This window comes from Dermacentor albipictus, chromosome 4, assembly GCF_038994185.2.
Source record: "Dermacentor albipictus isolate Rhodes 1998 colony chromosome 4, USDA_Dalb.pri_finalv2, whole genome shotgun sequence".
NCBI lineage: Eukaryota > Metazoa > Arthropoda > Arachnida > Ixodida > Ixodidae > Dermacentor > Dermacentor albipictus.
In genome coordinates this window covers 158,334,286-158,355,401 of record NC_091824.1, presented here as the reverse complement: position 1 = coordinate 158,355,401, position 21,116 = coordinate 158,334,286, and the positions used below count along the sequence as shown (strand labels likewise).

At 45.7% G+C, this 21,116-nt stretch overlaps 2 protein-coding genes across 5 annotated transcripts in view; one reads left to right on the top strand and one right to left on the bottom strand.

Moving 5' to 3' along the window:
* The window catches only part of AMPdeam (AMP deaminase), a 132,766-nt gene extending 118,362 nt beyond the window's left edge, over positions 1–14,404 (bottom strand). For 2 of the 4 annotated variants that reach the window (XM_065448920.2, XM_065448921.2), the window contains exon 1: positions 14,067–14,403. In XM_065448920.2, coding sequence (XP_065304992.1) covers positions 14,067–14,184 — 118 coding nt within the window. In that variant the 5' untranslated portion in view covers positions 14,185–14,403. Of the gene's footprint in view, positions 1–14,066 lie in introns of all 4 variants that reach the window. The other 2 variants (XM_065448916.2, XM_065448922.2) reach the window with 2 other exon arrangements.
* Positions 14,405–14,630: 226 nt separating this feature from the next.
* LOC135915790 (nucleolar protein 16) lies at positions 14,631–15,305 on the top strand. Its single transcript, XM_065448926.1, has one exon. It carries the CDS (start codon positions 14,753–14,755, stop codon positions 15,254–15,256), a length of 504 nt encoding a protein of 167 aa, XP_065304998.1. The 5' UTR covers positions 14,631–14,752; the 3' UTR covers positions 15,257–15,305.
* The last annotated feature ends 5,811 nt before the right edge of the window (positions 15,306–21,116 follow it).

The following is a 21,116-nucleotide window of genomic DNA, read 5'->3' as shown; positions in this document are numbered from 1 at the left end:
CCTCATTTCGTAGAAGTCCTGGTAAGAGCCGCAGTCGCATTCACCAATGCATATACGTTTTTGATTGGAATGACTGATAGTGCCGACTGTAATGCCTGCGGTGCCGAGGAAACTACAGAACATCTACTGTGCTAATGCCCATCTTTTCAAAACGAAAGACATGACCTCTGCACAGCTCTCAATCAGCTAGATAGAACACCGTTCCCCTCGAAGAAGATCTTGGGACCATGGCCTCGCATATCGCAGCTACAAAAGGCCACAAAAGCTCTGCTGCGATATTTGAAGGCTACTGGACTGAGTCAGCGTCTGTGATCCGGACTGAGTGAGCGAACGATATCCCCAGTGGACTTTCTCTTCTTTTAATCTCTCCGTCCCCTTTTCCCTTTCCCCAGTGTAGGGTAGCCAACCGGACTCAGTCCTGGTTAACATCCCTACCTTTCCTTTATCATTTGCTCTCTCTCTCTCTCTCTCAGCCAGCACAAGCAGCACGGCAAAAGGAGCCCCGTATGACCCTGACAGATCTCTGAGAGCAGCAGCCAACCGACGCAAGAGGGAACTCCATGCGAGTGTGCCCTCAGACCCAGACCCACTTCCCGAGGGCCTTCCCAGGTCGGGGCAGGTGCTGCTGCATAGGCTCCGTTCCGGCTTCGTCCTCGCACCGGATGTGCTGGAACGGTGGCGGCAGCTACCGGCCACGCCAGGAAAGACACCCTCCATCTCCGTCTCCCAACTCCCTCCCATCGCAGGAACCCGGCCCTCCCACAGCCTCCGCTGACCAAGAAGCACCCCAGGCGTCACACAGGTGCCCTGACTGTGACATGGCCACGGGGCCATCCGCAGCCCATCTGATTTGGGAGTGCCAGCGACACGCTCAGCAGCGGGATCACCACCTGAGGGTGGTGCGATTGTCGTCCTACAAGGAGTGGATTAGACCGGCAACTGGTTCGACGGATTTCGACAGGGTCATTCTGGACTCGCTCTTGGCTTTCGCCAAGGACGCGCAGCTCCTAGGACGGCTCTGAAAACGCCTCCCCCTTCTCTTCCTACTCCCCATTATAGGTCTTCGAGCCATCCCTTAATAAATACATCTTGTTATCTTCATCATGATACGCCGCGAAAGTAAAATGAAAAACAATGAAACGCTATCGCTATAAAAAAATTTTGAGGACGCTTAAGCTTCACCTTTAAGAGTGGAACGCGAGTGCATTCAAAGACCCCTGACTGCTTTTCATGCTGCCCGTTAACTGCAGCTTATGTAACCGTAACGTTTACCGGCAAACGCTGGCGGCGAACGCTATGTACTAAGACGAGCTTTCTGGTAGAAACGCGGCCTCTTGCATGGGTCGATCTCCTGTTATTGTTTCGCACTTTTAATATTTCAGTCTGAGAAGAGCTAACAATAGGTATGCGCTGTCGGTGTTTTTTTCCATTACATTTGTTTGTGGGTTGCCGTTCTCAAAATTACGAGGAATAACTTTGTAAAGAATGAAGGACAAGGTATCAGCAACTTTGGTGGTATAGAAGTGGTTGGGTATGCGTGGTTCAGAATTCCGTTCAAAACATTTTGCCGATCGACGTCCGACGATGGACGCCGACGCCGGATTTTCTGGGACACGGGGCCGTTAACGCTATCGCATAAAAATTAAACCACCCAGTTCAACTTGAATAGCACGTTTAAAACTAAGCCCACGCGTGCCATAAGCGACTCTTTAATCCAAATGCAGCTTTGGCATGAAGACCCCGTCACCTATACTAAGCACTGCAATGGACAACCCTCTACGCTCCATATTTTGCTTGCGCTTCCCCTTCGGCGAACGAAAAATGGTGCAAAAGTACGCAAAGGAGGAGGAAGAAGAAAAGACGATACAAAGCGTCTGCACATTTAGCCGGACCACGCAATCCACTAGCACGAGGGAACTCGGTTAGCGCAATCGCCCCCCCGAGGGGCGCCCATCAACAGCCGCCTCGTCGACGCTCCCGGCGCGCGACGGCCACAGCAAGCATTGAACTCCGTAGCACTCTCGCCTGCCGCGGTCTGCTGCGCTACGGGACCGCACCGTTTCTCCTTGTTTTCTCCCAGTTGCTACAGAGGGAGACAAACGCAGACTGACAGGAAGCGAGCGAAAATAATGCAGTGGCAAGCCGCGCGCCTAGGTTTTGCGCGCCCTGGCAGCGAGCCCGCCTATGGGAGGATGGAGTGAGCGATCGCCCGACCACCCATTACAATTCGGCTTTTAATTCGTAACAACGCTCTCACCCTGATTCGCTAGCCGCAGCGGTCTCGCAAGTCATGCTCCACGTCAGCCTCCTATAAAGAGGCCCCCACCAGGTTACGACACAGGACGGTTACAACACAGAACGCAGCTCCGTGGCTTCGAGAGCCCGTATACCGCCACGGGGGAGCGATTTCATCACGCGCCGCAGGGGGTAGCAGGCGTACGTGCCACTCCGTTTTCAATTAACGCTGCTTACGTACAAAGTTCAAGTCGAAAGCCTTTCCCAAGTGATCAGTCTCAGGCGTCCTGCGCAATGAAGGTGTTTGTGTGTCTGTGTGTGTGTCTACTATACTGGCCGTCGTGTTTATTTCGTGCTGTACCCTCAGTCATGAATATCCAACAAGCCCAACTTTCTACACCATTATGCTTCGTCACGCTCACGACTTCCCGCGCTTCAGTGCGCCAGCCTTAATCAAGTCGTAAATGAGTCCGTGAAAAACAAGGGACCAGGTTAGCAGACGCGCATCGATGCATGTTAGAGCGTCTCGATAAGCAAAAAAAAAAAAAAGAAAACAACACTTGTGCACAATTCTAGCTCTTCAATGCGGCAGGTGTTTGCCAGAGGTCATATACTTGAATCAGATTTCGCTCCTTCTTTTCACAGCAATGCCAACAGGGAAAAAAGCTAGGTTTCCAAAAAGGACAAAGCGGAGAAGTAAGCGCGCATGCTCCAACAAAATTCCATGCCATCTACGAGGGAGCACAGGCCTCACACTCGGCACGCCAACCTCAGATATAGAGAGCCACGGCGTTACGTGTCCTGAGAAACCCGCACACACTTTTGAATAAAGGTCCTTGACCGCGGCTTAAGCGCCGTCAATGGCTTGTAGTGTCTGTTGTGCATTAGCGATTTTCATCACTCACAGAGACTCAGCCCAGGCTAGAAATTAAATTAAGTAAAAGGAAGCAATACTTCTGCCTTTCAGAATCAAAATTAAAGTGAAACGCATAAGGAAACATGAAAATCTAGGCAAGCTCGGACGCGCGTCGCGGTCCAAATCCCAACTCAGTCAGCGATGCACCTGGCAGAGCAACTTCGCCTGCAAACGCCAGCCTCTTCCGGTGAGCGCGCGTTCGGCTTCCCTCACACAGCGCGCAGCTATGCACGAAGCCTACCCACCAAAAGAGGAGACGACGAGAGTCATGTAGGAACACCGCAAAAAAATACGCTCGAAGAACTCCGATAGGGAAGCTACGACTGTACTGTACTCAAGCTCTGACCGGGCGCAAAACTAGCGGATTCGCAAGTGAGTCACCATCGCCGCCATAACAGCTCCAACAATTAACTTGATAAAAACAGAAAGCGGGGGGAAAAAAAGGCGTAACCGCTTGGTACATGAGCGGTGAAAAATTTAAGTGGACCGCCGTTTTGGCAGCGAAACTGAAGTTACTTGCCACAATTTTACGCAGCTGGTAGTTACTACCGAAACGTTGGGCTAGGCGCGAAGCAGAAACTAGTGTTCTCTCTCTTTCTCTCTTTTCCCATTTTGCAAACTTCGTAAACGAAGACTGCAAGGTACACTAAGTTTGAGCTCGACAACGTTTAGTAAAGCAACGAACGAGGCTAGAGTGTTTGAATGACTCACATGCACGCGCGCGCACACACACACACACACTAGAAGACAGGCAGGACACGATGACCGAAGTGTGAACCATTTGTAAATGCGTAAGCACTTCTATGCCTATCCAGCGAGGACACCCGTCCCTCAGTTACGTAACACGAATCCCCACAAAGAAATTGATGTATACCTAACGTCTGTACAACGTGGTTTCCGCAAATCATATTCATGCGAAATTCAACTAATTTTTTTTCACAGATAAATTGCATCTTTTTAGAGTTTTCAAAAGCACTCGATTAAGTTCGCCATGATTTTCTTCTACTAAAATTCGGTCACCTCGACAGTAACTTATTAAGTCCATCAAATGTTTTCTCAGTAATTTAAAATTTTCATCCGCCTACGGCTACGACTCACCATTTGTTAGTGTACGTTGTGGTGTACCACAAGGTTCCGTTCAGCGGACCACTACTATTCCTAATTTATATCAATGATCTTCCTTCTTCCGTGTCATCTAACATACATTTATTCGCCGATGACTGTATTATTCTTCGTGAGATTAAAAGCGATAATAATGTTAAAATGCTACAGCACGACCTTACGGCTACAGCCAATTGGTGCAACCAATGGCTAATGGAACTGAATTTTAACAAATGCAAGACATGCGTGTTATATGTACATCTACTCCTTCTCCAGTATACTATCAATATTACACTGCCCTTGAACGTGTCCATTTTTATAAGTACTCATTTGTGCCATTAAACCCAAACTAACCAACCAACCATCTTATAAGACCTCAGGCATCCATATTATACTTAATCTAACTTGGAGGCTTCATATAGATTACATAATCAATAACGCTACCAAAACGCTAGGTTACCAGCGACGTAAATTTTCTCGTGCAACGCCTTCTTTGTAATTATTTCTGTATAAAACATTAACGCCACCTAAACTAGAATACTCAACAGCAGTGTGGGATCCAAGCCAAGGCTATTTGATTACTTCCTTAGAACGTGTTGAGATTAACTGTGTTCGTTTCATTTTGTCCAACTTTAACTGAGGCGCAAGCGTAAAAGCAATAAAATCTATTTTGAATCTTACATTGTTGATTTCACGACGAAAGATTTGCCGGCTCACTCTGTTCCACAAATTCTATTATTCCATCTTGCACAATAATTTCTTCTATAGACCCAATTACATATCGCGTCGCATGGATCATCCCCACAATGTAGCCATCCCCTTATGAAAAACAGCTTTTTTTCTACAGTCATTTGTTCCCCGCACTTCTAAAGACTGGAACGACCTTCCCAGTGAAATTGTATCTATTACTGATATCAATAATTTTCGCAAAGCTTTGGTTGGTATTGTATGAACACTGATAGTTTTGTATTTCGCGTTCACTAACGATCTTACTGTTTGTTTCTTAGCTAACATTATATACGTAGGCGCAATCATTTATGTACTGCATTTTCGCATTATTTTCTTTAGTTTCCTGTCTGCCCAATCCCCCTATGTAATGCCTACGTGGCCCTGAGGGTAAAATAAATAAATAAATAAGGTTTGATAAGGGTTTATACTGGTCGGATCAAGTTTCATAACATCGATAATGACACCGGGCTGCGTGGATATGAGCAAGTTGCATAACGCTTGCGCACACTTACACAACTCTCCGAGTTTCTGCGTGACTTTTTCATTCCCACCGTCATTTTGCCCCTTTCATTGTATCATCGGACGTAAGCTTCTGAGAGCGGGCGCATATCTCGAAGAACAAGAATAACAAAACGGAACACGCAAACCGAATGAGGTACTGCCGTATACCGAACGTTCACACATTCCCGCATTGTGGCTTCTTTCTGACTGCGGTCTTTCAAACACACGCGAAGTCGTTTCCGAGCGCCGTATCGTTATCGCCGTTCGATATGTCGCTTGCGCGTACAAGAGACGAAGTCGGCCAGCAGTGCGAAAGCACGTATAAGTGCCCCCTGCCACTTGGAAACCGATTGGCGACATCAGAAGATGGTGTAGGTGAAAAAAAAAGACAAAAGAAAGCGCGAAAGTGGCACAAAAGAAAGAAAAAAAGAAAAGGAGACCGCCGAAGTCCCTGTCGCACCGACACCCTCTCAGACATCGCACGTCCAAGTTCTCCGGCTGAGTACTATACGCGCGACGACGCACCTCTATTCATCCATATCATATCGCAGGATCCGCAGAGGTAAGCGCACGCACATCGACTCATACACAACGCAGACAGCACGGCGCAAAGCGGGTCACAAAGGAAAAGAAACGCGACGAAAGTTACCGTATCGACCTTTATCACCCACCCCGCGAACGACGCTGGCCGAGGAGCCTACGTGTGACGTATATCTGCATAGCGGGCGCCGCCAGATCGTGCACAAGTGCGCCCGCCCCGGCGCCCACGCGCGCGCGTGTGTTAGAAGTTTTAGAAGACTCGGGGGCGTCCACGCTGCCCAGGCAGAAGGGCTAACAGAAGAAAATGTGAAGCTTTAACATGATGATCAATTATATTATTTCTAAACCTTGCGTTTATTTAAAAAGAAATGTTGCTGTGTCTTGCTAGCCACGAATCATATTGATTGTTTGCTTGCTTGCTTGCATGATTGATTGATTGATTGATTGATTGATTGATTGATTGATTGATTGATTGATTGATTGATTGATTGACTGACTGACTGACTGACTGACTGACTGACTGACTGACTGACTGACTGACTGACTGACTGACTGACTGACTGACTGATTGGGTTTACCGTCCCTAAGCAACACTGGGGCTATGCGAGACGCCGTGGTGGAGGGCTACGGAAAGTTTGACCACCTGGGTTTCTGTAACGTGCAACTATAAATCAATGCATACAAGCATTTCAGCATTTCGCCTCCATCTAAATGCAGTCACTACCGGCCAGCTATCGAATCTGACACCCCGTGCTCAGCAGCAGAATGCCACAGCCACTGCGAAGACGCGACGGGTGGGAATTACACCAAAGCTAATTTCGTATCTAAGCGACCGATATAATTTATTCCTCTGCTGTTTCTAACCTCCTAATGCAGTCCTTGAACGGACAAATATTCTGTACCATTCTATGCACAGGCCGAGCGTCTGCTAAGCTTCCAAACTATACAAAGGCTACAGAATGGTGGAGATAGGGAGGTCAGTTTTATTGACGCTCTCTTCAGAGGGCCAGGAAAGCTACAGCAAAACCAGCGCAGGGTCCACGGCGGAACGCACATTCATTGAAGCAGCGATTTCGCAAAAGCTGCACGCGCAGTAGATTCTGCGATTCCTTGGAGCAGGCGCCAGCAGTGATAAATACCTCAATTGCTAGCTAGGCAAAGGTGACTGCAAAAGATGCCTCGTGGTGGTCACAAACGCAACTATAGCGTCAACCTCGGTGGGTCAAACTGCTGTACAACAGGCACGCAGAACACGTATACGTCACAACTATACGAAGCGAACAGACAACGGAAGCCAAGGAAAGCAGAAAGATAATAATAAAAAATAATAAAATAATTAATTTTATTCGGCTAACTGTATAGCTACAGAAGGGAACTAACTTTATGATAACATTGACATCCTTAATAAATTAAAGGGAAAGCGAAAGTTGTAAGTACGACAATGTGTGGCCGGTGGGAGCCGAACCCAAAACGTCCGCATATTTGATAGGTTTACCTGATTAGGGTGCCTAGGCGTTGGGCCCCACTTTGACCTTCGTCTCCTCTTCCCATTCCCTTGCGCAGAGTAACGGGCCAAATACTCCACTTACTGGCCGACCTCTCTGCCTTTTCCAGTCAATAAACTTCTAAGCGTTGAAGGAGGCCAACCACTGGTCTTGCAAAAGAACGCAAAGCAAGCACACACACACACAAAAAAAAAAGCCCGAAGGGCCCAAAATAGAGGTTGCGTCCCCCAACGCTTGGATGTAGATTGGGTAACATATTTTTAAAACTACTTATTGTCTACATGTTCACTTTCCTCAGTATTAATGTCATATGTTTCTAACGTATAGCCCTGGGAGTGTTAGCGAGCGCCATATAATACGTAATGCAGTTAGCGCACGTTAATAGCAAAATAAAATTTGCTCCGACGGCTGCAATGCCTTGCAAAACGCATATTTAGTACTGAAAGCCCAACCATGAATAAGTATGTTAGGATATCTGAGTAGATTCCTTCGCTCTATAAATTGAATTAAGATTATTTTCTGGAGCTGTGTTGAAAACAATGTTCACATTTGGAATTTGTGAGATGCTAAACATACCGTTCTTCGAATTAACGGTTTCTATAGTGACATGTCCCAAAACAAACGTGGTGATCAGACATTTGTCGCTTGAAGAGTAAAAAGCTATGTTACCCCGACCTCAGAAAAAACGTGAACAGCTGCATTCACTTCGGAATATCCTGTACGTTTGCCGTGCTAAAAGAAAATGTATAGGCTGTCCAGTCACATGTGCAAGTACCAATACTCCCGCGGGATAGCTTTAAATGTGAAATAATAAACGCAAGATGTGTGCCGAACGATAAGCGATAGAATCATAACCCAATATGAACCTTGTGGGAACGAAGCTGCGGCCGTCGTTACAGGCACACAGTCACCGTTTAAAAACTATGCGCAAAGCGACCGATTACTCACAAAGCAGACGACACGAGACAATTGAGGAGTGCATTCGTACGTGCGTGTTCTTTTTTTTTTTTTGTCAGAGCGCGACTCGATTAAATTCCACAGCGGAGTTCATTAACGGTACAAACAAATGGAATGATGATAGCCTTCACAAAAGCCGGTTATTCCAAAACGCACAAATGAACGCTATCCTATGCAACACGAACACACATACCCACAGAGATGAAAACACGAAGCGCGCACGCCCGCACGCACAAAGGATTCAAAACAAGGAAACAGATTTAACCGCAGCGGAGTGGCCAAAATTGACCATGGCCCTTCCCATTTACGATATTTTGGTCTTCACTGGTGATTTCAACGTGCATCACCAGCTATGGAGCACCAAGATTAGCTTCAGACAGCAGAATGACGGCAGCCTAACGTATCGACGGAGCACCTGCTTTTACTTGACCGATTGCTTTGCTGCGCGCACACACAGTGTTCCCTCTATCCCGCGTTCCTCTTTCTGTTCCCCCTTTCCCTTCCCGCAGTGTAGGGTAGCAAACCGGACGCTCGTCTGGTTGACCTCCTTGCCTTTGCTCTCTTTGCTATCTCTCTCTCTCTCTCTCTATCGCAAAGAGCGGCGCACTTTTGCAGCGAAAGCCTCGGAGCTTGTGAATCCGACAACGATGATTTAAACAGCCGAAAGCCAAGAAGGATACTCGCCCTAGAAGAAATATTGGGAACGTTTACTCCGCATTCGTGTACAAGGAGCAGTTCCGATGTTATAGCCGTCTGCAAAACATACCAGCCTGAAGAAAAAGGAAGCCATGCGGATCCCGCGAACTGTGGGAATCGATGTAAGCGAAGCTTTCTTTGCTGGTTGCTTTGACTGACGATAATTAGCGGAGATGTCGACGGCGAATGTTTACTTAATTAAATTTAATTAAAGAACATACGGGTGTCAAAACCTGGGAGATAGCATGCCGGTCTGAGAACTGGCTAACCTCCCTGTCTTTCCGTCTATTTTTCCTCTTCCATGTCTTCTTCAAGGCAAGAAAATGGACGTCGAAGCAGTCTGGTCTACTGCAAATTATCAAGTCCTAAATGCTACTGAAAACAGAAGCTGTTATTTTCAGACGTAAGAACCGTACAGGCGACACACATTTTCCATGAAAGTTCGAAAGTTCCGAAATTGAACTTTTACCAGTAGACGATATCTGCTGTACTGTTCGAAGAGCATACGTTATCGGATTCTCACATAGGAGCTACGGCAGGGAAGCTATCACAGATCGCCGGTATGCTTACAAAATTGCGCTATTATGTCTCGAAAAGTGCGAAGCTTCTAATTTATAACTATGTTTGTGTCTGTCAAAGAGAGAGAGAGAGAGAGAAGAAAGGGGAAAAGCAGGGAGGTTAAACAGATGGGCAGATGCGGTTTGCTACCCTACGCTGGGGAGCGAGGAGAAGGGAAGGTAAAGTGATAGCAAAGCAAAGATAAAGAAAGAAAGGAGCATAGACATACGATCACAGTCAAATAATGTCACCGTATACCGTCACCACACAGCCCAGTAGCACTTGCAGCACTATAAACAACGGTTCAGGTCAAAAGTTACTGTTATGTAATATGAGGTACGAATTCTGCCTCCAACATTCGACACTTACACGTATAAAATTGAAAAAAGCAGTTCAAGCCATCACGAATTCTTACGAAAGCCCTGATTTCTAAATTTATAAAGTTCTTACGAAAACGCTAAATTTAGTTTCTTGTCCCACACCTGGTGGTGTTGAAAAACAAAAGCGTTAAAGATGTCTGCAAAGCGTGAATATCAGGAGTGCCTAAACAATGCGTGACCCGAAAAGAACATGTCTGCGTCCATTATTATCCTACTGAGACCTTCTGTGCATTATGTAGTACACTGTCTTCAAACCTTTTCAATATTGTCTCGCAATCGATTAAATAAAAAAAATTCCTGGATATGAAGTCATTTGCATGTGGAACTGTATGAAACTAGTGTAATCATAATCTTACCATCAGGTCTCCAGAAAATGGACACTAATTTGATCTAGACTATTGTATTTTCACAGACGACGGAATCATCCGTGAAGTGTATTCCGAATACCGCGAGATGATGTGAAAACCCAGTACGCCATCTACGTGTTAAAATAAAGCGGTACCGCAACAAAACATAAGAAGATGTTTCTTTTTCCACGTGAATAGAGATGCCGTCATCAGCACCTAAATGTACCGTTAAATAAAAAAAAGGAAACACGAGTTTTCACGCTCGAGACATATCAGTCGCTAATAAGAACTGACTTGAGTGATTATGTCTCGGGAGGTTAGACATCTTCAGACTGTATTTGCTTATACGAATTACAGTTAAAACTCAATCGAATAAAATCCGACTGAGAGGTTCCCAATCTAACGAAGAAATTTACATTCCCGAGGAGGTACCCATGGTTCAATGTTCCGAATTAACGAAACACACTTGTCCGAACTCGACTTAACGAAGTTTTTCCTGAAATAAATGAGTAAAAAAAGCGGTTTTTTCTTTCTAATTTTGACACAGACGGGTTCTTCTTCAAGCGTGCGCTCTAAAGCTATAGCGTTAAAACATCTTGGCGCGATGGGTTCACATCCCTGGCTTTATTTTGACTAGGCCGCACGCCGCGCCGCCCATGCACGGAAAAGTCGACTCAACACCGCCTCGGTTGTGGCAGCGGTGGTTGCTTCCGTTACTTCGTGATTTATGAGACAGATGGCTGGATTTGCGGGAAACATAATGCCGCGGTAGCCTCTGCTTGTCGCTACGTTCAATCTTAGATTTCGAAGGACAGAAAAATTCCTTTCTCAATTTTACGAACTGCCGATATAACGAAATCATTCGAGCGTGTTCATCGCTTCGTTAAATAGAGTTTCAACTGTACAACAGTCACAGTTTACGGAACACTAGCTATCTCTACGGCAGCGACAGCACTAGTAGTGCTATCTTGCGATGCTTTCTTCCACAAGGCGCTAGAAACGTCTTTTGCTAAGTTGGTGTTCCCGCATAACGAAAAAAAGGAGTCCACCATGAGCTCATGACTGCTGCTGTCAAGCCAAGGTAGAACATGGTCGTTGCATAGTTCTGCGGGCTCTAGTTGACGTGAGCGTCCCAAGAGGGCGTTACCACCGTTGTATCTCTATGCATCCCTAGCGTTCCGATATTCCATAAACTGGAGTAGGTTTACGGAGGTTGTGGCGCTTCCCAAATTAAATTTATCTAATTAACTTTACCTTGCGTAACGCAACCTAGCTTAACTTAAACTAATATAATGTTGTCGATGTCGTGGGAAGTCCACGGTTTTATTGAGCTGCACCGACCCCATTAAAGTCATTATAAAACGCCGACTCTGTTACAGAAAGCTACAGCTAGGCCGTAAAATTTATGACACAACGACCAGCTGGGAGGTCAATAACTGAGCCCGAGCGCATTCAACACGCATTCGGGCAAAGCAGCAGAAAGACTCGGTTCTGAAGAAATCCGCCACTATCGCGAAACACTAGACGAGAGAACTCGCCGGAAAAAAACGAGGCCGACAAAAACGCGCGGCCAAGGCCAAGGAAGGAAGGTCGTACTTATCGCTCAAAGGTCGCACAAACTACGAGGGCTTTCGGCACGCGCACGAGCGTTGCATTAACTACCGCGGCCATTATAAAAAATAAAAAAAAGCATGACTCGTTCGGTATCGGCGCGCACCAATACCGGATTACAAACGAGTATTCTGTTTGTTTGGGCGAGCTTGAAATTCTTAGCCATTGCGCATACAGGCATATTTTAGATAGTCCGCACACTATGTTATGCTTTAAAAAGATCAGCGGTTCAGGCTGAGAAGCTGCAGCTGCCGGCGATGCATTGGCTGATATAAGATGCAATGACCCCCCCCCCCCCCCCCCCTTATTCCTAGCACATATTAAAATATAACCTGTGTTTAGAAATGCAAATCACATCTTTATTGCATGACACCCACATGCACACTTTTTTTTAAAAAGACACGTTGAGAACGTACTTGAGAACGGCCGTTATACCTGAGAGATAAAGCATTTTTTGGCTGCTAGTATGTATGTATATATATATCATGCATCTGCGGAAGACTGGTGGCGACGCCACTTTCACATCACCATGCATAGCTCCTCGTGCAGTTGGCCGCAGTTTGCTAAACAAACAAACTAAACAACATTTTCTTGTGTGTGCTTTCATCGAGCGGCCGTGACACCATATTGCGAAACATGTAAACAGCGCCAAAGAAGACGACAGAAAACATAGAAGTGCACAGGACCGGCGTTAGACCAGTGCCATCATTAGACGAACTTGCTTTTCTGGTCATGATTTGACATTTCTTTGTGCGTCTATTTATATATTTCATTAACGTTGCTTGCCGGCGTTTGCATCTGTGTATGGCGTAACTTTATTCCACTCTACCCATATACACGGATGTTTCGTGACAAGGCGACCTTACGATTGAATTTAGTTGTTCGGCGTCATTCTGCCAAAGATAATCTGAATGACAATCCATACTTTGGGTTACAGATGCGGGCATATGGGAAAAGGCAGAGTGACATGAAATCATTCATTTTTCGCGATGCATTCAAAAACACAGTTGCGTCGGCGAAGCCGCTTTTCATCAACGCAGAATCCGAAACGGGCTGTATAACAGAAAAAAAAAAGTTTTAGGCACAGCACCAAACTCTATTTGCGCGCTGTACTTATGAAAAACGATCCCTAGGCAGAAGTGCTACTGACTTATTCCAAATAGTGTCGATTTGCATACTTCCCCAAATGACATAGTATTAATTGCCTCTGTTCGAGCAGCAAACAAGAAATAATCAAATTTAAATTACAATGTCTGTCGCACTGTGACAATAACTGCCAGTGCAAATTTATAGTCATCACAAGAGAAACTGACTCGTCATTCATTTCATCCGTCCACGCCGAAGGTAAGTCAATGGGCGTGCCCTGAGCCCTATACCCCACCCCCTCTCTCCTCTCCAGTTTACCGCTTTTCCTAAAATAAAATTTAAGTAAGGCGTGGAGTTACTCGTTATGCCCTGTTTTCCCCGTGAGAAACCAATGAACACTGTTTAGCAATGAGGATGGCTACACCGCATCACCCTTCATTACGCAATGATGTCCGCGCATCCACATCGCGGGAAGAATATGTGATGCAGAGAAGCCTACACATTAGAGTAGCATTGTTTGCGGGTGATTCAGGCTGCAACGTTAACGCATTCATCGGCCCGGGACAGCGAGCATAACAGCTGTTCCGCTCCAGCACCAGTCCGCGGGGAGCCGTCGCCGCGCGAAGGGTTACTAAGCTTTTTCTTTGTTTCATATACGCGTTTGCTGCATCACAAGTATATCGTGTCTCCGGGTGTCTTTCCATGCACGTGGTGGTAGAGTTTCAACCAAAAAAAACTGCGAAAAGGTGTTGACTTTTTTCAGATATAATTATACATGTAGGAAGCGTGAATAAAATTAAGCACGTATTATCGACTGCGGTTCACAGAAACGAAACTAACGAGGTGTATCGGAAGCCAGCCGAGACTGGTGTGCCTAAGGGATGCAACAATAGGAAACCTTTACCTGACAATTTGTCAACGTCGCAGTCAGATTCGGCGTCATTGTCCCCAGTTTGGTTCTTTGCAGACTCCAACTTACTGACGCTGATCGCTTGCGAAAGCACGTCCGCCGTGTTGTTCATTTCCTTGGTTCGGGCTCTGGCGATTGTCGTAGCGCGGAGATCAATGAAACGTCAATTCAACAGAAATCAAATGTCGCTAATAAGGTGGCCGCTTGTTGCAGCGACGAACAACCTTGCTTCGGCACTATCAAGTGGGAGACTGCAACCATCGACGCAATCGACGGCGTAGCGTCAGTCTTTCCGATGCAAGAGCCGCACAGCTTCACCGGATCGCCACGGATCTTTTCTACGGATACACGCACTTCAAGCGGCAAACCGGTAAACAATATTTAAAAAAAAATTTTTTTTGCACATAAATTTTGCATTTTTACCATTTATAAAAGCTAAAACAGATAAAATGTTTATATGCTATATATGCTACGTTATATTAACGCAATTAATTCTTGGTGTTCCGGTTCTAATTCACGGTAGGCGGAGCTTGCGGAGATTGGTCTCAGCCGTTGGAATCCAAGACAAGTCGAGCCCTCTTGTGTGGTGTGTTTGTGGTCGGTCGTGGTGATCAAACGCACGTGGCTGTTCTTGTTCTCGGCAGTAAGCGAGTGGTCCGTTTTTCGAGTGCTATCAAATCATGGGAAATGCCAAGAAGACAAAGAGGCGGCACCGCCAAACATATAGCGCCAACCACAAAAAGAAGATGAAAAAGAAGCTGAAACGCCAAGTGAAGATCAAGAGCACGCTTATAAAGCAAGCCTGGGAGGAAAACAAAGGCATTTTTGACAACCTGCGTGACATGGGCATCGCAGCGGACGCAAACAAGGCAATCCCCATGGAGGTCGATGCTCAGCCGGCGACTAAAGGCAAGCGAAAGACACGCGCTCCCAAAGAACACGTCGTGGCACAACTTGAAGCCGCGGCTTCTGAGCCTAGGCCCAGCACGCTGCGGATGTCACAAGACGACGTCAAATTCTGCGTCTACATGTTGGAGAAGTACGGCGAGGACTACGCTGCCATGGCCAGAGACCGCAAGAATCACTTCCAGGACACGCCTGCCCAGATTAGGCAGAAGATAAACACATTGAAGAAGATTCCCGAGCAGTGGAACGCATACATGCGGGCTAAAGAGCTCGCATGAGTGGTTGGACGTGTTGTGTTGCTAGAATACACCTGTTTTAAATACATAACTGCCTTGTGTTTATTCTTGTCGTCAATCGACGGTGCTGCGGATCGCAGTTACCGTCACATCGCGAAACGTCGTGTGATGTGACGCTGTAACGCGATTTTTAGAGCGTCAGTTGCTTCCGTTTTTAGTTATAGCCAGATATGTCGAAACAACATTGATACTCACAATCATGCATGGAACTTATCTGAATGTTGGGTAGAGTTCCCTACTGTGCTGGTGCAGAGCAACATGTTTAAAAAAATGTAGCTTCGCTCTTGTGCACATACCAGGTATTGAACCATTTATAACTTTAGAAGTGCTTATGAGGAGGCATCTATAGAGTGATTCTGATTATGCAACAGCACACGCATATTTAGAACGGATACAATTGCATATCATTTACACTATCTGGTAGCAATAGCGCTTTTAAAGGCATCATCCGACTGTAGAACAAAAAGTTGAGCCTTGAATATGTTGTACTCCTGCATTTAAAACAACTTACATGTGCTTTTTAAGGCATTAATGGACACCTTAACTTTTTTAATACCTTTTTTTTGTTATGTGACACCATCTGGCTTGGCTGATGTCATAGGTAGCCCGTTGTCTCATATGCATCTGTAGACAGCTGGTGAAAACCAAAATTCAGCACAAGTTAGGCCTAATGTGCTCCTGAAACACTGTGCGGCATATAAAATGCAGAGGGATTGAGTCGTACTTATGACGCTGCATGGCCCTTCCTGTGTGGAAAACTAAAAAAGGAATGTGTAACATATTTAGGTTAATTGTGCATAAAGTAATGCTTTCATATGTGTTGCATTGGTCCATGCAGGTCTGCATAACAATACTTATAATGTAAGGCCACTCTTTCACAGATTTGAATTCGCTGGGCAATCTCTTTAAAGCTGCATACTCAGCATAGCCATATGTTGTAGTCGATCATTCCCCAGTAATTATGTCACAGTAACAATAAAATATGCTTAAAATAAGTTAAGGTATCATAAAATCGTGATAAAACCAAGTGGAAAATATGAGGTGGGCTAACTTTCATGTGGGTAATATGCAGTTCTTTTAAGCTAGGAGCTTAGTTGGGGGTGGGTTATCTGTCTGAGGCAGGGCATCTCTTCCGATTTTATGGTACGTAAAAAAAAAAACTTTAACCTTGTGGCTCTTTTCCTTCCAAGACTGATGCTTTAACCAACTTCATTACCAGAAGATCAGGAAAGTGCCAAGAGAAGCAGTGGCTCATGAGGCAATCGTCATGATGTGCACTGCGGTGTACAAAGTGGTAATCAGTGGTTTGTCAGGTGCAATGTGCCAAAGCAACACGGGGCTATGTGTCATGCCATTGAGGAGAGCTCCAGATCAGTTTTGACCACCTGGAATTTTTTTTGTGCACACTAAAAGCTTGGTAAAGTTTTTTTCAAATCCTGCCTCCATTAGCCATCGTGGCCAGCAGTCAAAATTGCGACCTCGTGCTCAGCGGCAGCAACTGCCTAAGCAACATTGAAGTGATAAAAGTTAAATAAACCTAGAAGCTTGAACTATGGGTTAGGCTGTAGAATGAAACAAAAGCTGTGGTTCTCTTCAGCAGTTTGTTCATGCACCTCCATGAATATTTTATGAAAGTGACACTCTGCAAAGCATGAAGCCTTACTACATGCACTAGTGCACCAGTGATCATCACTGCATTGCAATTTAAATCGAATTGCTACTTGTTTTTTCTGTCTCCACATTTATAAGTCGACATACAAAGATGCCATTGTTTACTCACAGGCCACTTTCAGGCTCTTGCAAGTCTTGTCCTATTCATGTTGCTTCTCGAGTTCATCACTCTAGTTTGTGCCAGTGTTGTGGAATGGGCACCCTCATTCCAATTCCATTCCAAGGAATTGGAACTTGCCACAATTCCATTCCTTTCATTTCCCCAGAATAAAAAAAATTTACACAATGCATTGGCGGGCTAGTTGGTGTGAATGCATAATTACTTTGTTTAGTGCAAAACAACGGACACAAGAGCCTTGTCCTGTCGTGTTTCTTGTGTCCGTTGTTTTACACTTAACAAAGTAATTATGACAAACTTAGGCCATTCCCACTCTGGGAATGGCCGGGCAGTTCAATTCCATTCCTGTAATTCCTCAATGTAGGAAAGACATCTTGGTAGCTTTATCGAGTTACCAATGGATGCACCATAAAGTTGATGTCATCAGACGCATTAAGAACTACAGAAATATGCAAAACATATTACCAAGGTTGAGGGATAGTAGCTTGGTGACAAATCTCGTGCAGTACAACCACCCTACTGATTCCCATAGGGCTGTTCTCCCACTACCTATAGTATTTGCATCATCAGCATTTTAATATTATTTAAGCTTAAATGTGTTAATGCTAAAATGACGACATTGCATATTTTTGTTTAGGTGTCCTTGTGATTTCTAAATGCTGCAATAAAGGTTGCAAGCAGTGCAAGGTGTAAAGAGAAGCTTTATTTTGGTTTTATTCATTGAAATTTTGCAACAAAATGTCATGACCTAAAAGGGCGCTTCGCCATTTAGTTTTTAAAACCCTAAGTGTAAATGATGGCTGCTTCAACAATTAGTTAAAAAATGAGATAAAACAGTTGCCTTCTGCCTAACTATGTGTTGCACTTCACTAACGAGCTGCTCAAAAGAGGTTCCCGACAGGCGATTTCGCTTCGCTGTCATTACCAGGGATGCCATAGAAAATGCGCATTCCACGTCAGCTGGCATAGCATTCAGAGTGAAAACTGCCGTTGTGAGGCTGGAAAGCAAGGGAAAGCGGCTAGCATTCGCTTTCCCATAGGTCAGTGACTTAACTGTGTCTGAGCAAGTTCGCTCTGTAAGGTAAAGAGAAATTTTCCCTACAATGAATCCAGGCCTATGATCTTGGGGGGCATTTTTATTTTGGCTGATGTATTTAAAAATTGGTCCGCCTGGCCCTGCTTCAGAGTCTCCATTTGTGACGGTGCTGGCACTGTCCTGCCCTAACAAAGAGGCCCTCTTCCCAGCACAGCAGAGCACATCTGCTCGGATGTTGCAGCTGAACACTAAGAAGACTTAAACCATGTGTATAGAAGCGCACCCATAAAAAAAAAACAGTCAGTGTATGTGCTTGCAAACTGCTTCTCCAGGCTACGTTGTAGGCCTTTAGCCACCTCTTTGCAAAGAAGTGTGCCTTTACTTAAGATTTCCGCAAGGGAAACTTCGATATTTCGCAACGCGGGAAGCAAAAGCCTGGCTGTCTCGTGCCTTTTCTGCAGCAACTCCGTGGCTTCCTCTACTGGGGAGAGAAGCTCAATCAAATCTGTCGCCAACCTCAGTTCATATTTAGACAGTTTAGCCTTCATGTATGCATGCAGAGTTTCTGTCAGGCCCGGATGACTCAAAAAAGTGGTAACGAGCTATTTCATCATTCACAGCTGCGACTTCCACCTCATCGTGTTGTGAAATTCCAAATGTAGACCGGCCACATTCAACACTTATTCCGTGTCGGCGGTGCTCTTACGTATAGATGCGACAATGGCGCCGCATTTTTCTACAACTTCCTCGGCATTTCGGTCCTAAAATGAAGCGAGGATGACAATCGGAGAATATTGCCACTGCAAGTACAGGTAGCACAAACGGCAAACATGCAATACAGTAGAGTTTCTACTAACATTCTACCTTTCTACCAACATGCGAGGCCAGAGGGGACGCAGATAGAACTGTAGAGAGAAGAAGGAGAAGGAGGAGAAAAGGCAGTTCCTATACAAGAGAGCGGAGAGGTGACGTGAGAAGGCAAGGAAAGCCCACTACTATATGACAGCGGTTGCGGGCAAACAGGATAAGCTTAAGTTCAAAGTACGGTACAGTACATTGCTGCTATTTCTGAAAAATAAACACCATGCAAATATGTCAAGCGGGCAACTTACGCAGGGCGTGTAGAAGCAGAGCCGCATTAATTAAAGTGCACTGCAGGGTCTAGGAGACACTACGGAAGTAGTCCACCATCAAATCAACACTTCTGTGCCCGCCGCATTAGCTTTGTGGCTATGGCATTGCTAGAGGTCATGGATTTGATCCCAATCACAGCAGTCACATTTCGACGGGGGCGAAATAGAAAACGCACATGCACTTAGATTTGGGACACATTAAAGAACATCATGGTGTCAAAATTAATCCAGAGTCTGCCACTACGGCGTGCCTCATAATCCGAGTGTGGTTTTGGCACGTGCAGCCCCATAATCTAATTCAAGTTTAAAACTTCTGCCACAATGCAATGTGCCATGTGAGGCAATGACAACGCGCAATCCTCTAAGAGGTTATAAAATACGGCGCACAACAATGCCTCAAGCAAGCACCTCTCCCTGTGTGCTCTGTGTACTACGCAGACAAACAGCAGTGGTGCACATAAGGTAACGTTTAACATCAACTCACCACTCTCGTGTTAGCCTAAATGGTGAAGAAAATTAAGCTTTAGCCGCCAACATCACCGCTAATTATTGTCAAGCAAATCATCCAGCACGGAAAGCTTCACTTACATCGATTCCCACAGTGCGTGGGATGTGCATAATATTTTTTCTCTCGTTTTTTTCTGCCCACATTCTCCAATACTCTGGGTAATAACTCCACTTTTTCAGTAAAGAGCTTTCTCTCTCTCTCTCTCCAAGTCATACATATGAATGTATGGCTTGGGTATTGCACCCTTTAGACATGCCATGAGATTAGGACAAATGCAAAATTTGAATGTTGAGAAGCTGTAAGGAGTATGAGACAATGTACTGGTGCATTGAAAGTCGGAGCTCCAAAAGTAGACCGTCTGGCAGCCCGGGATTTGTGCGGAAACAGCGCGAGTGTTGGTCGCTCATGTTGTGGACATAGAAGTGATTCTCGAGATGAAGAAACCAGATGGCAGAGCTACTCCTGCAAAACTTCTGTAGGCCATGCATTCGTGGAAGGTGCGAGCATAAAACATCGGAAGGCTCGCCTGCTTTTCTTGCTGTGAAATCTGAAATGCTGATAGTATCAGGGTCGCGGTGGTCACTGAAGGCGTCGTGAAGGTTGTGCTTGTGGCATCTCCGTGTCTGCAAGAGTGAAATTGGCGCCTAGTGGAGCCGGTGGGTGAGCCTCTGTATCGGTGATGAGTGAAGGTCCTCGAATGGAAAGCGGACAGCTTGAGGAAATGTCCAAGGAAGGAGAGCGACGGGCTATAGAATAGCTGAAAGTGTTTATGTTTGGCCCAGTGGATCCCTTGGAAAGAGTAGTCACGCAGTTGCCTTTAAGCTGGGGAGGAGACTCACGAACCGAGTAGAGGTCTGATGCTGGGGCCGGCACAGGTGGACGCAGGTGATGTGAGATGACAAGACATGGAATGACGCAATGGTTCAAATGGTGAGAGTGGTTGTGAGTGAGTGCTCGAGGTGACATAGTGAGCAAGGACGGCTGCCTGCAAGTTGTGCGGACGCTGGCATGGCTTGGCTTGGTCGTGTGGTGTCACCAGGTTGTGGGTTGACACGAGCATGGCTGGACTCAGTCGTCTGGGTCACCAATTTCTGGGAAGGCTGAGTTCAGTTGTCCAGGTCACCAATTTGTGGGAGGCGGTGTGAAGGGGTAGCCATCATAGCCACAGTTTATTTAGGCCGGCCAGTCATGGTGCAGCAGGATCTCAGGAGTCGCCGACACTGCGGCTGCTCAGGTCAAGCGCTAGCATGTTTTATCATGTGCTACCCGCACGTGAATCCATCTTCTTCTTCGCCTGCTTTGGAGGCGATGGTTGTGCTGTTAAAACACAAATGGAGTCATTTTGAGGATGAGCCGCAGAAAACATTTTGTATATC

Excerpts from the sequence above, each read along its gene's own strand:
- LOC135915790 (XM_065448926.1), top strand. The coding sequence starts at position 14,753 with ATGGGAAATGCCAAGAAGACAAAGAGGCGGCACCGCCAAACATATAGC.